General features: G+C 60.5%; 2 protein-coding genes across 5 annotated transcripts; both read left to right on the top strand.

Moving 5' to 3' along the window:
• The first annotated feature begins 528 nt into the window (after positions 1–528).
• On the top strand, positions 529–4,274 carry LOC128900457 (probable E3 ubiquitin-protein ligase makorin-1). Its single transcript, XM_054181600.1, has 8 exons — positions 529–599; positions 2,261–2,380; positions 2,491–2,795; positions 3,070–3,161; positions 3,275–3,495; positions 3,718–3,828; positions 3,901–4,030; positions 4,125–4,274. The coding sequence occupies exons 1-8, from the start codon at positions 529–531 to the stop codon at positions 4,272–4,274; spliced, it is 1,200 nt and encodes a 399-aa protein (XP_054037575.1).
• Positions 4,275–5,325: 1,051 nt separating this feature from the next.
• FANCE (FA complementation group E) lies at positions 5,326–9,442 on the top strand. Of its 4 annotated transcripts, XM_054181587.1 has the most exons (11): positions 5,339–5,811; positions 6,097–6,736; positions 6,820–6,864; positions 7,138–7,197; positions 7,286–7,429; positions 7,508–7,631; positions 8,218–8,293; positions 8,436–8,502; positions 8,602–8,727; positions 8,854–8,948; positions 9,132–9,442. In XM_054181587.1, exons 1-11 carry the CDS (start codon positions 5,510–5,512, stop codon positions 9,133–9,135), a joined length of 1,683 nt encoding a protein of 560 aa, XP_054037562.1. In that variant the 5' UTR covers positions 5,339–5,509; the 3' UTR covers positions 9,136–9,442. The 4 variants fall into 4 exon arrangements, 3 of the variants coding, with proteins under 3 accessions (XP_054037561.1, XP_054037563.1, XP_054037562.1); XM_054181586.1 differs by having other exon boundaries at positions 5,326–5,811; positions 8,436–8,727; XM_054181588.1 differs by lacking the exon at positions 9,132–9,442 and having other exon boundaries at positions 5,326–5,811; positions 8,854–8,952.
• Positions 9,443–11,286: the final 1,844 nt, after the last annotated feature.

The raw sequence follows: 11,286 nt of genomic DNA, 5'->3' as shown, positions 1-11,286 counted from the left end.
GGAGCCCACTCCAAGATGGGCGAGGATGGGCTTGGGGACAATGTGGCCATGTGCTGGAGCGGAGCCCACCCCAAGATGGGCGAGGATGGCCTTGGGGACAATGTGGCCATGTGCTGGAGTGGAGCCCACCCCAAGATGGGCGAGGATGGGCTTGGGGACAACCTGGGCGAGCACGGGCTCGGGGACCCGTGTGCTGGCACCGGGCTCTGCTCTTGGCCGGGTCCGAACGCCCCAAAGTTTGCGGGGAGCAGCTGCAGACCCCCCCCCCGCCCCAGGCTTCCCTCTCCTCCGCCCTGTTCCACCCCGGGGGAAGCCGTACCATCGCCCCCAGCCTCCCCCATGCGGCTGGGGGGCACAGGCAGCCCCCAAGGCCCCGCTGGCCCGGGGGGGGCGGGCGGCAGGGCGGGGATTAAGCCGCTGTGGCCGCCGGGCAGGTGACGGACGGTTACCTGGCTGCGCCCACGGGCCCCTCCGAGGCCATAAATAGCCCTGGGAGGTCGCCCCGCCCTCTCGGCCGCTGGGGAGAAGATGGAGCCGGGCTCGCTGGTGGCATCTGGGGCGTTAAGGGCTCGGGGGGGCTGTCTGAGACCCCTGTGCAGGTAGGACTTGTGGGGGGGGGCGGCTGGGAGCAGTTTTGGGGGAATTGGGGTGGAGATGGGGTGGGAGCCCCTGGCTGGGGGAGGCAGAGGGGGGTCTGGGATGCCTTGGAACCCCTCCCCGCCCGCTTCCCCTGGACGGCGTGGGGCTGGGGGGGGGGACAGAGCCTGTCCGTCCGGCTGCCCCACCACCACCACCACCACCTCCGCGGCTGGGAGCCCCTAGCAGCACCCCGGCCGGGCACCCCCTTCCTGCCACCCCCCGAGCCGGGGGACCCCTGTCCCTTTCCGTGTCCCCAGGGGGAGCCGGGGGGGCTGCGCCAGCCCTCCGCACCCCCGGTTTGTCCCCACGCTCCCCCCAGCCCCGGGGGGAGCCCCCAGCCTTGTACAGTGGCCACTCGACCCCCCCCGGCCCAGCCCAGCCCCGGGCTTCGTTAGCTTTGCAGTTAGCCGGGAGATAAGGCTGGGCGAGCGTCCCGGTTTGGGCTGGGATGGAGTTGGTTCGCTTCCCAGTAGCTGATAACGGTGCCGTGTTTGGGATTGGGGATGAGAATAAAGTGGATAAATCGGGGGTGTTTGGGTTGTTGCCGAGCGGAGCTTCCACCAAGTCAAGGACTTTTTCAGCTTCTCCTGCCCCGCCACCGACGGGCTGGGCATCCGTCAGCGGGTGGTGAGCAGCCGCATTGTGCATGGCTTGATTGGTAGTATAATAATAAAATATATTATTACATCATATTATTATTTTACATTATTATTTCCCCTTCCTTTTCTGTCCTCTCACACTGTCTTTTTCTCAGCCCACCAGTTTTACCTTCCCCCCACACGCACCCCGCCACCGCCTCCGATTCTCCCCCCGCCCCGGTCCCGCGGCAGGAGTGGGAGTGAGCGAGCGGCTGCGGGGTGTTCAGCTGCCGGGTGAAATGACAACAGCCCTTTCTGGTGCCCCGCGTGGGATGTGAAGGGTTGAGATAACGACAGATCTGACCAGAGCGTGTTAAATTTCTCTGGGAAACTATTACTAATCTTTTTTCCTTGGAGAGCCAATCTAGGAGGGAGGCAAGGGGGGGGGGGGACGCTTTTCCCCACTCCTTCATCTTCCCTTCCTCCTCCAGGTTGGTTACAACAACTCTTGAGAATTTTGAATATCCGTGGGGTGTTAAAGGCAGCGTGCTCCTATCGCTATGTCTTGTTTAAGGTTAAACAACTATTTACGAACACCCAGAGATCTGCCCTGAGGCTTCGTAGCAGGGTGGGTGGAATAGCATGGGATACCTGGGACAGTAGGAACCTCCGATATTTTGGAACCTCACCCACTGAACAAGTGCATAAAGTAGCAAAGTATTTGGAAAAAGTATGCTGTCACCCTGGCAATTCCGGAGAGACACAAATCACTGCAACGGGATTTGTGTGCCGAGCCCTGTTCAACGCTATTTGGTGTCCTCAAGGGGAAGAGAAGCCTCTGGATCTGGTGACAAAATGACAGGCGCTGCGGCCACTCCAGCCCCATGACAGGCACAATGGGGCAGGGAGAGGGCAAGGGCTCCTTAGCCCAGAAACCAGCCTGGGGGCTCTGAAAATATGGTCCCGTGCAGGCAAAGGTGGGGATGGGGGGGTGGCTGGGGGAGTGGGGCTGCCCCCTGCCACGCTGTTTCTCCATCTCTCAGGGATTTTGCCCGCGGATCCTGTCGCTGGGGCCAGAACTGCCGCTTCTCGCACGACAGAAAGTCAGCCCAGGTCTGCAGGTACTTCCAGAGCGGGTTTTGCAGCTACGGAGAGCGGTGCAGGTAAGGGGCAGCAGGGAGGGGGCCTGATGCCACGAGGATGGGCTGGGAGCCAGGAGGCACCATGCTGGGCTGATGGGACCCTCTGTCTCTCTGTCCCCGGGCTCCTCCAGCTACCAGCACATCCAAGATGAGCCGGTGCCAGTGGGGACCCGCTACGGCACCGTGCCCACCGTGCCCCCCGGCCGCTGGGGCTCAGAGCCCCACAGTGGGCCTGTGGCATTGGCCCGGGGCTGGGGGGGAGCCCGACACAGCTCGTCCCACCCCGTCCCCTGCGTGACACACGTGGCCTTCAAGTTCCGAAGCATGGAGATTGAGGAGGAAGAGAAAGACAAGGAGAACATTCCAGCACCTGATAATGTCCCCCGTGGGGCCATCGGTGGAGAATTTGTCCCTGCACAAGCTCGGGGTGCCTCAGGTGGGTGCTAGAGCGCCAGGGGGGACCAGTGGGGCTGAGGGTACTGGGGTGGTCACGATGGGGCACCCTGTGCATGTGTCTGCCATTGGCCCAAATCCTCCTCCCTCCATCTCTGGGCAGGGCCCAGCTGGGGCTGTGGAAAGCTCTGTAGCAGCTTTTTTAGGGTGCAGACCTTAACTGCGAAGCCTGTGCCCTCCGAGCAGCCGGTCTGCCTCTTTGATGATGGGCCGGGACGTGCTTTTCCCCTCTTAAGAAAGAGCTCTCCTGCCCGCAGGCTCCCAACCACGAAGGCGGGGACTGGATCCAAATTCCACTGACCCCAGAGAGGCGGCGGTGGAGACAACGACGTGGACTGACCCTGCAGAGGTGGGCTTGGGGCTCTCCGGTGGCTGGGCAGTCCCCGTCGCCCCACATTGGTCCCCTAGGCTGGGCCAGTGAGGGAGCCGGGGGGTTGCAATGCCGTGGTGCTCTGCTTGCAGGTCCCCACGGAGCCGGGCGCTGCAGCAGCCCCGGTCCCCACCGCGGTGCTGAGGGCCCGCAGCGAGGCCGTGGTGTGCGGCATCTGCATGGACAGGGTGTACGAGAAGCTGCTGCCAGAGGAGCGGCTCTTTGGCATCCTCCCGAACTGCAGCCATGCGTACTGCGTGGGCTGCATCCGCAAGTGGCGTCGCAGCCGGGACTTCCAGAGCATGGTCATCAAGTGAGTGGGGATGGGGGACGCAGCATGGGTCATCACCAGCAGCCTGAAATCCTTCCTTGGGTCTGGCGATGCAGCTTTGGGACTGGAGCCACTTTCCTCTGGGAACAGTTGCTTGGGAGTTGTGATAGGGATGGGGATGCTGGATGAGGCTGTGGTGGTGGGACCACCCAGCCTGGGTGCTGAGCTCCCTTTTTGGGAGACCCACCCGTTGCCTTCACCCAGGGCCTGCCCGGAGTGCCGGGTCACCTCCAGTTACTACATCCCCCACAAATACTGGGTCTCGGACGTGGCTGAGAAGGAGAAGCTCATCAATAACTTCAAGGCGCGGACAGGGTGAGTGTGCGGCGCTGCAGGTTCTGTCCAGCTCCAGGGGCTGCACTCACAACTGGGCTTTGAATCCTACAGGAAAATCAGGTGCAAGTTCTTTGTGCGGAACCGCGGCCGCTGTCCGTTCAAGTCGGACTGCATCTACCTGCACGAGCTGCCCGCCGGCCGGCTGCCACGACGCAGACAGCAGCGGCGGAGGATGCCCATTGTAAGTGGGGGGGCACATCCTGGGGGGCTGGGGCACTTGCATGGCTGTGCCACGTGGCTGGAGGCCAGGGCTCATCCTCCTTCCTGTGCCGCAGGAGTTCAGCCCTTCTCCCTCGGAGAGCGATGATGAGGAGGACGAGGAGCTCTGTGTGCTGGAATGGGCGTTCTCACTGATGGAGACGGGCTTTCGGTACACAAGATACGACCACGAGGTGCTCCTTGTGGACTTCAGCGACTCGGACTAAGCCATGGGGGATGCCCCACTGGGCCTGGGTGCTGTTGGTGGCAAGGAAGTATCTTCTGGGAGGGAGAAGCATCTATTTTTGACGTGTTTAGCTGCTCCCAGCACTGGTTTGGGGTGGCTCCTGGGCATAGAGGGTGTTGCAGGGGTGGGGTGGGATGGAAAAATAGTCTGGCTGGTATTTATCAGCCACCCCCGTGTCGATGGCGGAACCCCCAGCAGGTCTGGCATTCCCGCTCCCCCCAGGAAGCTGGGAGGTGACGAAGCTGCAGGGGTCTCGGGGTGGTGGGGCACAGCTTCCCAGTTTCTTCTCTTGCCCCCTCCTCCTTGATGGTGTGGTGCTCTGCGCCCGTGGGAGACCTCGCGGGAGGTGGGGCGGGGAGCTGGGATGGGTGCTGGGGGGCAGCGGGGGTTTTTAATGCGGGAGGGGCCGGGGTGGGGGGAGCCGGGAAGCTGTGGGGTACTCTTTTAAACTGCTTTTAGCCAAATAAAAAGTGCTGTGTAACGTAACGCTGCCTGGGAGCTCTCCTTCCCGGGGCTGGAGTTGTGGGGGGTGTGTGTGTGTGTTTAAAGTTTAATTTGCATAATCATGAATTTTGCATGTGGGGTAATTTGCATACGTGGCGCGCTTTTCCAGGGGGGCGGGCGCGGAAGCGGCGCGCGCTGCCTGTGCCGGGGGTGGCGCGGGTGGGATCCGGGACACCGGGCGGTCCACGGAGGTTGGGGCGGGGGGATCCCGGGCACCCTGCCCTCCCCTGCCCTCCGCCTTCCCTCCCAGGTGAGCGTCTGCCCGGTGCGGGCCACCCCGGGGGCCAGCGGCTGCTCGCGGCGTGGTGTACCGGGGGACGGGAGCTGATAACCGGGGCAGTGGCACGGCCAGCCCCAGGGCCGGGTGGCTGCGGGTCCCGGGGGGGTCAGGGCCGGTCTGTTCCTGGAGGAAGGGGCGGCAGAGGGGCGGGGGGATCCACCGCCAGCAGCAGTCGGGGGGGGCTTCCCTCTCGGCCCCCCCGGGAAGGCAGCGGTGGGAGCGTTGAGCTGGTGATGGAGGAGCTGTGGGTGAAGCGGTTTTGGAGGGCTTAGAGGAGCCCCCGGTGCTCTGGCCCCGCTGTGGTCCCCGGTAAAGCTGCTGCATCCTCAGGTGATGAGGGTAACCCCCTGCGCACAGGTAAGGGCAGCCCCCAAAACTGCAGCTGGTGAGGGAAGACCCCAGGTTTGCTCCAGAGCCTGGCTGGGTCCTGGATGTGCCGGTCCTCCCTGCACCCTTCTCGGTGTGACCCACGTCAGGCTGTCCCTGATTTCCTTGCAGGCGGCTGTGAACCCCCCCCAGCAGCGATGGACCCCTCTTGGCTGCAGAGCTTTGACAAGCCGTGCCGCCTCTTGCTCCACACACTTGCCTCTGGCTCCTCCGGGACGCTGGCTGCCCTCCGAATGCTGCAGCGGGTCCCCAGGGGACCGGGGCAGGTGTTTCCCTGGCAGGCCTTCACCGCAGCCCTGTGCGCCGAGGAGCCCACGCTGGAGGGGCCGGAGGGAGCCCTGGCTGTGTGAGTCAGACCTGTTTCCAGAATTCGGTGTTTTGTGGGAGGTTTGGCACGTCGGGTGCCCAATTCGGCACCGTGCATCCTCTTCCCCCCAGTGCGGCGGTCCATACGTGAAGTCAGGATCGTAGCAGGGACCTTCCAGCTTGTGTCTGCAAAAGCTGGTGAAGGTGTTTGCTTCCTTCTCTCACTTCACAGCCCCGTTAGACACTGCTCCGCGGGGCGGGTTGGCAATAAGGTCTCGGGGCTTTGCTCTGATGTGTCGCCTCTCCCTTTTCTCCCTTTCTCTAGCAAGCCGCGCCTGCTGCTGCTCCCCGTCATGTGCCAGAGAAACCTCTTCTCCCTGCTCCTCGTGGTGCAAGACGTGGTGCCGGGGGGCTGCCTCGGCCGGCTGCTCCAGGCCGTGCAGCAGGATTCCCAGGTGGATCCCTGGGTGCGGACGCTGAGGGATCTGCTCCGGCAGGGACTGAGGGGAGAGGAGCGCTCCCCACCTCCCGCTCCCTTGTCTTCTGCGTGCCGGCAGCAGATTAGGTGCCTGTGCCAGAAAATTGCCCAGGACAAACCAGAGGGGCGAAGAAAACTAAACTGGTGCTTCAGCAAGCATCCCGGTGCGTCTGGGGATGTGGCTGACTCTGTGCTTCAAGATGGGAAGCGCAAGAAAGCGTCGGAGGAGAGTCTGGAGTTGGATGAGGAGAGAGAAGGGAAGAGATTGCTGCTGGAGGAGGCGACGTTTGAGCCCCCGGGAACCCAGGAGGGTAGGAATGTGGATGCGGCAGAGGTGGAAGAGGAGACGCCTGGGGAGATTTCGGGGGACAAATCTGCTCAGAGCCCAGCCGGAGCTGCTCTGGAAAGCTCCCAGCAGGATGCGGCCAGAGATCCCAGGAAGATTTCCCAGGCAGAGCAGGCAACGGAGGTCCAGTCCTTTCTCCAGGTACGAGGCAGGATTTCCTGTCCCCTTCCAGCCAGTGAGTCTTTACAGCCTGATTTCTGTTTCCTTCATCTCATTTTCCTCAGGTGCATGGACAGAGGCTGAAAGTGCTGCTGCAGAAGGAGTCCAACGTAAGTGGTTGCTTCCATCTCTCTCCTGGAAGGGACAGGGAGGAGATGGGTTTCACAGGGACAACTGGAGGGGGATAAAAAGCCCTGCTGCCACCTCTTCTGGGCTCAGGTACTCATACCTGCCTCCACCTCCAGGGATTTGCTGTATGACGGGCAGGCTGTGGGGTCCGTGCTGGCCGAAGTGGGGTGCGGTAGGGAAGAGAACAGCCCTGGAGCTGTATTTTGTGCATTGGTTTATTTGGTGTGTTACTCAAGGACCATGTTTCCCTGCAGCACTCAGAGCTGAGCATTCCGCCTGAGCTGCACGTCCTGAACAACTCCTCTCCCGGCCAGGTGAGCCTCAGCATCCTTGCTGCAACCACCGGTGCCGCGGAGGGCCTGCTGCTGTCCCTAATGTCCCTGTCCCCTCTGCTGTCCCCAGCTCGAGGGGCTGTGCTCCTTTCTCCAGCTTTCCACATGCCCGGAGCACCTCCTGGTGCGTTTCTGTGGCTGGCTGCTGGCTCTCACCCCTGACCTCAGCTACACCAGCGCAACCGTCCTGGCAGAGCAGCTCTTTCTCAGGCGAGTAAGTGTGGGGGCAGAGCTTTCCTGCACCCCGTTTCCCCTCACTGCCATCCCTATCTCCTGCCTTTTCTGTCCATAGGTCCTGTCCCTCACCCAGCCGCCCTCCCGTCACCTCATGGCTGCCCTCGCTTCATTTTGCTCCAAGTATTCCCAGCCCTTCTGTCGAGTCCTGGTGGCCGCGGTCCTGCGGGAGCCGGGGGAAGGTGTGATGGGATCGCAAGGAGGCATGGCTGCTTCTGGGAGCAGCTGAGGGAGATGGAGAGCAGCCGTGAGCTGCATCCAGCAGGAAGGGAAGCCCTAACAGCAGAGTGCTGTCTGCTGTCGCCCAAAATGTTTGTTAGGAACCACAGAGGGATGGTGCTGGTTTTTCCTGGGCAGGTGAACACTTGGGAGTCAGGATGGGAGATGGGTTTACAGATGCCTGAGAGGGAGGGGAGGCCAGGCTGGGGACAGTTGCCATCCTTCCACGGACTTGAGGATTCCTGACAACTCCTAATGCTGGGGCCAAAGCTGCTGCGTGGTGGCTCTGCTGGCATGAGAAGCGTCCTACATGAATCCCTGCCACAGTAGGATCGCCTTTTCCTAGGGTTTGGTGCTAATTGAACCCTTGCTGCAGATGGGAAAAGGAAGCTGGATTATCCTGAACAGTAGAAGGGGGCACTACTTGGTTTCTGGGTGTCCCAACTGGGATGTATCCTTGGGTGAAGGGGTGGCCAGAAAAGGGTCAGGCACGTCGCCATGGATTTGGCAGCCTCTGGAGGCTCTCCCCCTTCTGCTTTTCCCTTGCAGGTTCTGAGCAGACCAAGCTGGTGTGTGAGCTCGTGGAGGAGTGCCTGGAGCCAGACTCTGTGAGGCTGGTTCTAAGGTAAATGATTAATGAGATTACAGGGGTGACAGCTCTACTTCTGCCCTCACACCTGCCTCGATGGGTCTGGCTGGCTCTGGCCACTCGGGAGCACCATCGAGGCCGTGTGAGCATCTCATCTCCTCTTCACCGCCCTTTGCAGCCAAGTCCTGGAGTTGCCTTTGTCAGAGAAGCTCCTGCCAGTAGTGCAGGCTGTGCTGGGGCGGCAGGTGAGGGGATCCCCCTTGTGTCCCCCAGGTTTCCTTGCCAGCTTCAGCCCCGCTGGAGCAAGGACTGGCTCTCCCTCCCTGCTTGTGGCTCTCTTCCAGGAGGTGCTGCCCCCCGAGCTCTTCGATCTCCTGGTCCTGACTCTGTGCCGGCAGGCCCCAGCCTTCGCCACGTCGCTGAATTATGCCAAGCTGGTGACGGCCGTGCTCACCATGTACCAAAGCCAGGTGAGTAGGACCAGGCTTGGGTGAGCTGGCAGCCGGGGCTGCAGCTGAGCCAGGAGCTGGCCCAGGGCTCTCGGGTGGGCTCCTGGCAGTGCAGCTCACTGAGCACCTTGCTCCTCTCCGTCCCAGGTCACCCCAGCCCACCGGAGCCGTCTGGCCGCCGCTCTGGATTGGAGCAACGCGGCTCTGAAGAAATCGCTGCAGGCTGTGCTGGAAGGAGCCAGGTGAGATGGGTGCTGTGCCCTCCAGGATGGGGTCTCTCTTGTGGGGGACGGCAGCCTCCATGCTCCTGGTCTGTCCCGAGTGGTGGGAAACCACCGAGTGCTGGCAGAAGCCGTGCCGGAGCACGGTTGGCGGTGAGTTTCCCTTTTCGTCATTTCTCTCCTCTTTCTCCATCCTCCTCCCAGGTGAACACCAAAGGGGACCGCAAGGCGATGGCTTCCTTGGCTGGAAGATGCACGTTAGGTGGTGGTAGCTGCAGCCCAGTTCCTTACTGGGGTTGGTTCACCGCCAGCGTGATGGAGACCCAGCGAGCGTGAGCTGCAGCACGCAGGGCACCAGTGCTTCACCCTACGCTCGGCTGGCCAGGTTTGAGGCACGCTGTCACTAGGTGATGCCATCCTGGCCCCACACACGCCCTGAGGCTTGAAGATGAGGGTTTTCTCGCTTAAACAATGAATACGCTTTCAGTCAGCTCCGTGTCTGGTGTCTCTCTGGGCTGTCCCAGCTCTGCAGCCATGGGCACCTCGCCACGCTCAAGATGGCGCCTCCTTTCCCCCTGCCACGCTCAAGATGGCGCCCGCCCCCCCCCCCCCCCCCCCCCTTCCGCCACGCTCAAGATGGCGCCTCCTTCCCCGCCTCTCCCAAGATGGCGGCAGAGGAGGAGCTGTGGAGGGGCTGGGCTGCAGGGCGTCCGACGGCAGCGGGTCGCCTCCTCTCCTCTCCAGGTCTTCGGCCGTGTGGGCAGCTGGGTCGGGGCTGGCGCTGGGGGGTGACTGGACTGTGCATCGCCTGGAGAGGGGTGACTGCATGAAGGTGACTCTTCTGGAGAGGGTTTGTGCCCAAAAGGTGTTTTTTAATCAGGAAAACAAAAGATCTTGTGATTTTTGCATTAATGGTGGAGTGCTGTTGGCACGCAAGCAGTTGAAGGATGCCTGAAGGCGGGCTGCAGTGATCGTGGGCCTGAGACCAGCTGCCATTTCCCTTCAGAGAGGGAATGTTGCCCATTTCCCCTGTATTTTCCCTTATAAAAAAGGGTTTTCTGTCAAGCCGGTCCCCATATTACCCCACCAGCAATGAGAAGAAGCAGAAAGCCCTCTCTGCTTTCAGGTCCCCTTTGGCTTGATGAGTTGCTGGGTGACGTGGTGTCTCCTGCCCTGCACCAGCATCTCATAACTCTCCACATCTGAAGAGCTTGACTCAACATCCATGTGTCTCGTCAGCCTGGTTTGCAGGTGTCCCTACATGTTTGAACCAACTTAGATCCACTTTCAGTTTTTTTAAAAAAAAAAAAAAAAATGGAGTGGCACTGCTGCGATATTTCCTGTGTGTGCCCTTGTTTTGTTTCTCACAGCTGAGCTGTACGATGCCTTCCCAGCACCAGCCCTCCATGAAGCAGGTTGCTCCTTCATGGCTCCAGGTCTGTACGATGTCTTCCTGGCATCTGCCCTCCATGAAGCAGGTTGCTCCTTCGTGGCTCCGGGTCTGCTTAAAGCTGGCAAACCTCCCTCTCCTCGCTCCCAGTGGCAGCCTGGCACCTACGGTGAAGAGTCATCTTCGCCAAAACCTCCATATTTCACGTGTTTTTCTAGCATTGTGGTGGCCCAGAGTGAGCAATACATCGTGGTGGAGTTCACAGGTCCTTAGTTCTTAATGCCCTTAACACATCACTGCTTAATTGCCCATCAGGATTTTATCTTGGCTCCAAGGAGCCAAGGCACAAGTGGGACGTTCTCTCTTAGCTTTTCTCTCCGACAGCTAGGCTGATTTTTGGGTGATGAGCAATGATCTGCTGGGGTTTTTGTCCGGTCTGCTGGGATTTGCAAATCTCAGGGTGCAGAAGAGTGGGGTTTGGCTGAAGAACTGGTAAACTTGAATTTTTGGCTTAAAAATCTGCCTCTTTTTCTGCCTTGCTGGGGCCTGCAAGCGGCCCTGCTCTGTGTCACACTTCTGGTTTTCCACATGGATAATGGCGCTTCCTATTGCAAGGTATTTAGTGATACACTAATAAAAAACACGTCTGTTTCCAAATTTTTAACCTCTGTCCTTGAAAACACCCACTGGAAACCTGGTCTGGGCACCTTCTGGGTGGATGACTGGAAAGGTGAAGATGGGAGAGAGCGGATGGACTCCGAGGGAGGTAGTGCTGGAGTTCTAATGGAGGTTTTGAAGCATTGCATACTTCAGGAACTATTTAAAAATTCATAAACATTTACATCTACAAAGGGAGAAGGGGGAATAAAACATGTAGGTGTGTGACATGTTACCGCTTCAAGTTTGCTCATTAGTGTTTAGATCCAGCCCGAGGAATGAAACTCTGAAGCATTAAGTGATGCTCTTAGC

This window comes from Rissa tridactyla, chromosome 21 (genome assembly GCF_028500815.1).
Source record: "Rissa tridactyla isolate bRisTri1 chromosome 21, bRisTri1.patW.cur.20221130, whole genome shotgun sequence".
Lineage (NCBI taxonomy): Eukaryota > Metazoa > Chordata > Aves > Charadriiformes > Laridae > Rissa > Rissa tridactyla.
The sequence above is the reverse complement of the archived record's forward strand: the minus strand, read 5'-3'. Positions and strand labels throughout refer to the sequence as shown.

Coding starts and splice junctions, on each gene's coding strand:
- LOC128900457 (XM_054181600.1), top strand. CDS start 529: ATGGAGCCGGGCTCGCTGGTGGCATCTGGGGCGTTAAGGGCTCGGGGG. Junction 2,381..2,490: donor AGCTACGGAGAGCGGTGCAG/GTAAGGGGCAGC, acceptor GGGCTCCTCCAG/CTACCAGCACATCCAAGATG. Junction 3,829..3,900: donor AACTTCAAGGCGCGGACAGG/GTGAGTGTGCGG, acceptor TGAATCCTACAG/GAAAATCAGGTGCAAGTTCT.
- FANCE (XM_054181586.1), top strand. CDS start 5,510: ATGTGCCGGTCCTCCCTGCACCCTTCTCGGTGTGACCCACGTCAGGCT. Junction 7,632..8,217: donor CCTGCGGGAGCCGGGGGAAG/GTGTGATGGGAT, acceptor TTTCCCTTGCAG/GTTCTGAGCAGACCAAGCTG. Junction 8,294..8,435: donor TCTGTGAGGCTGGTTCTAAG/GTAAATGATTAA, acceptor CGCCCTTTGCAG/CCAAGTCCTGGAGTTGCCTT.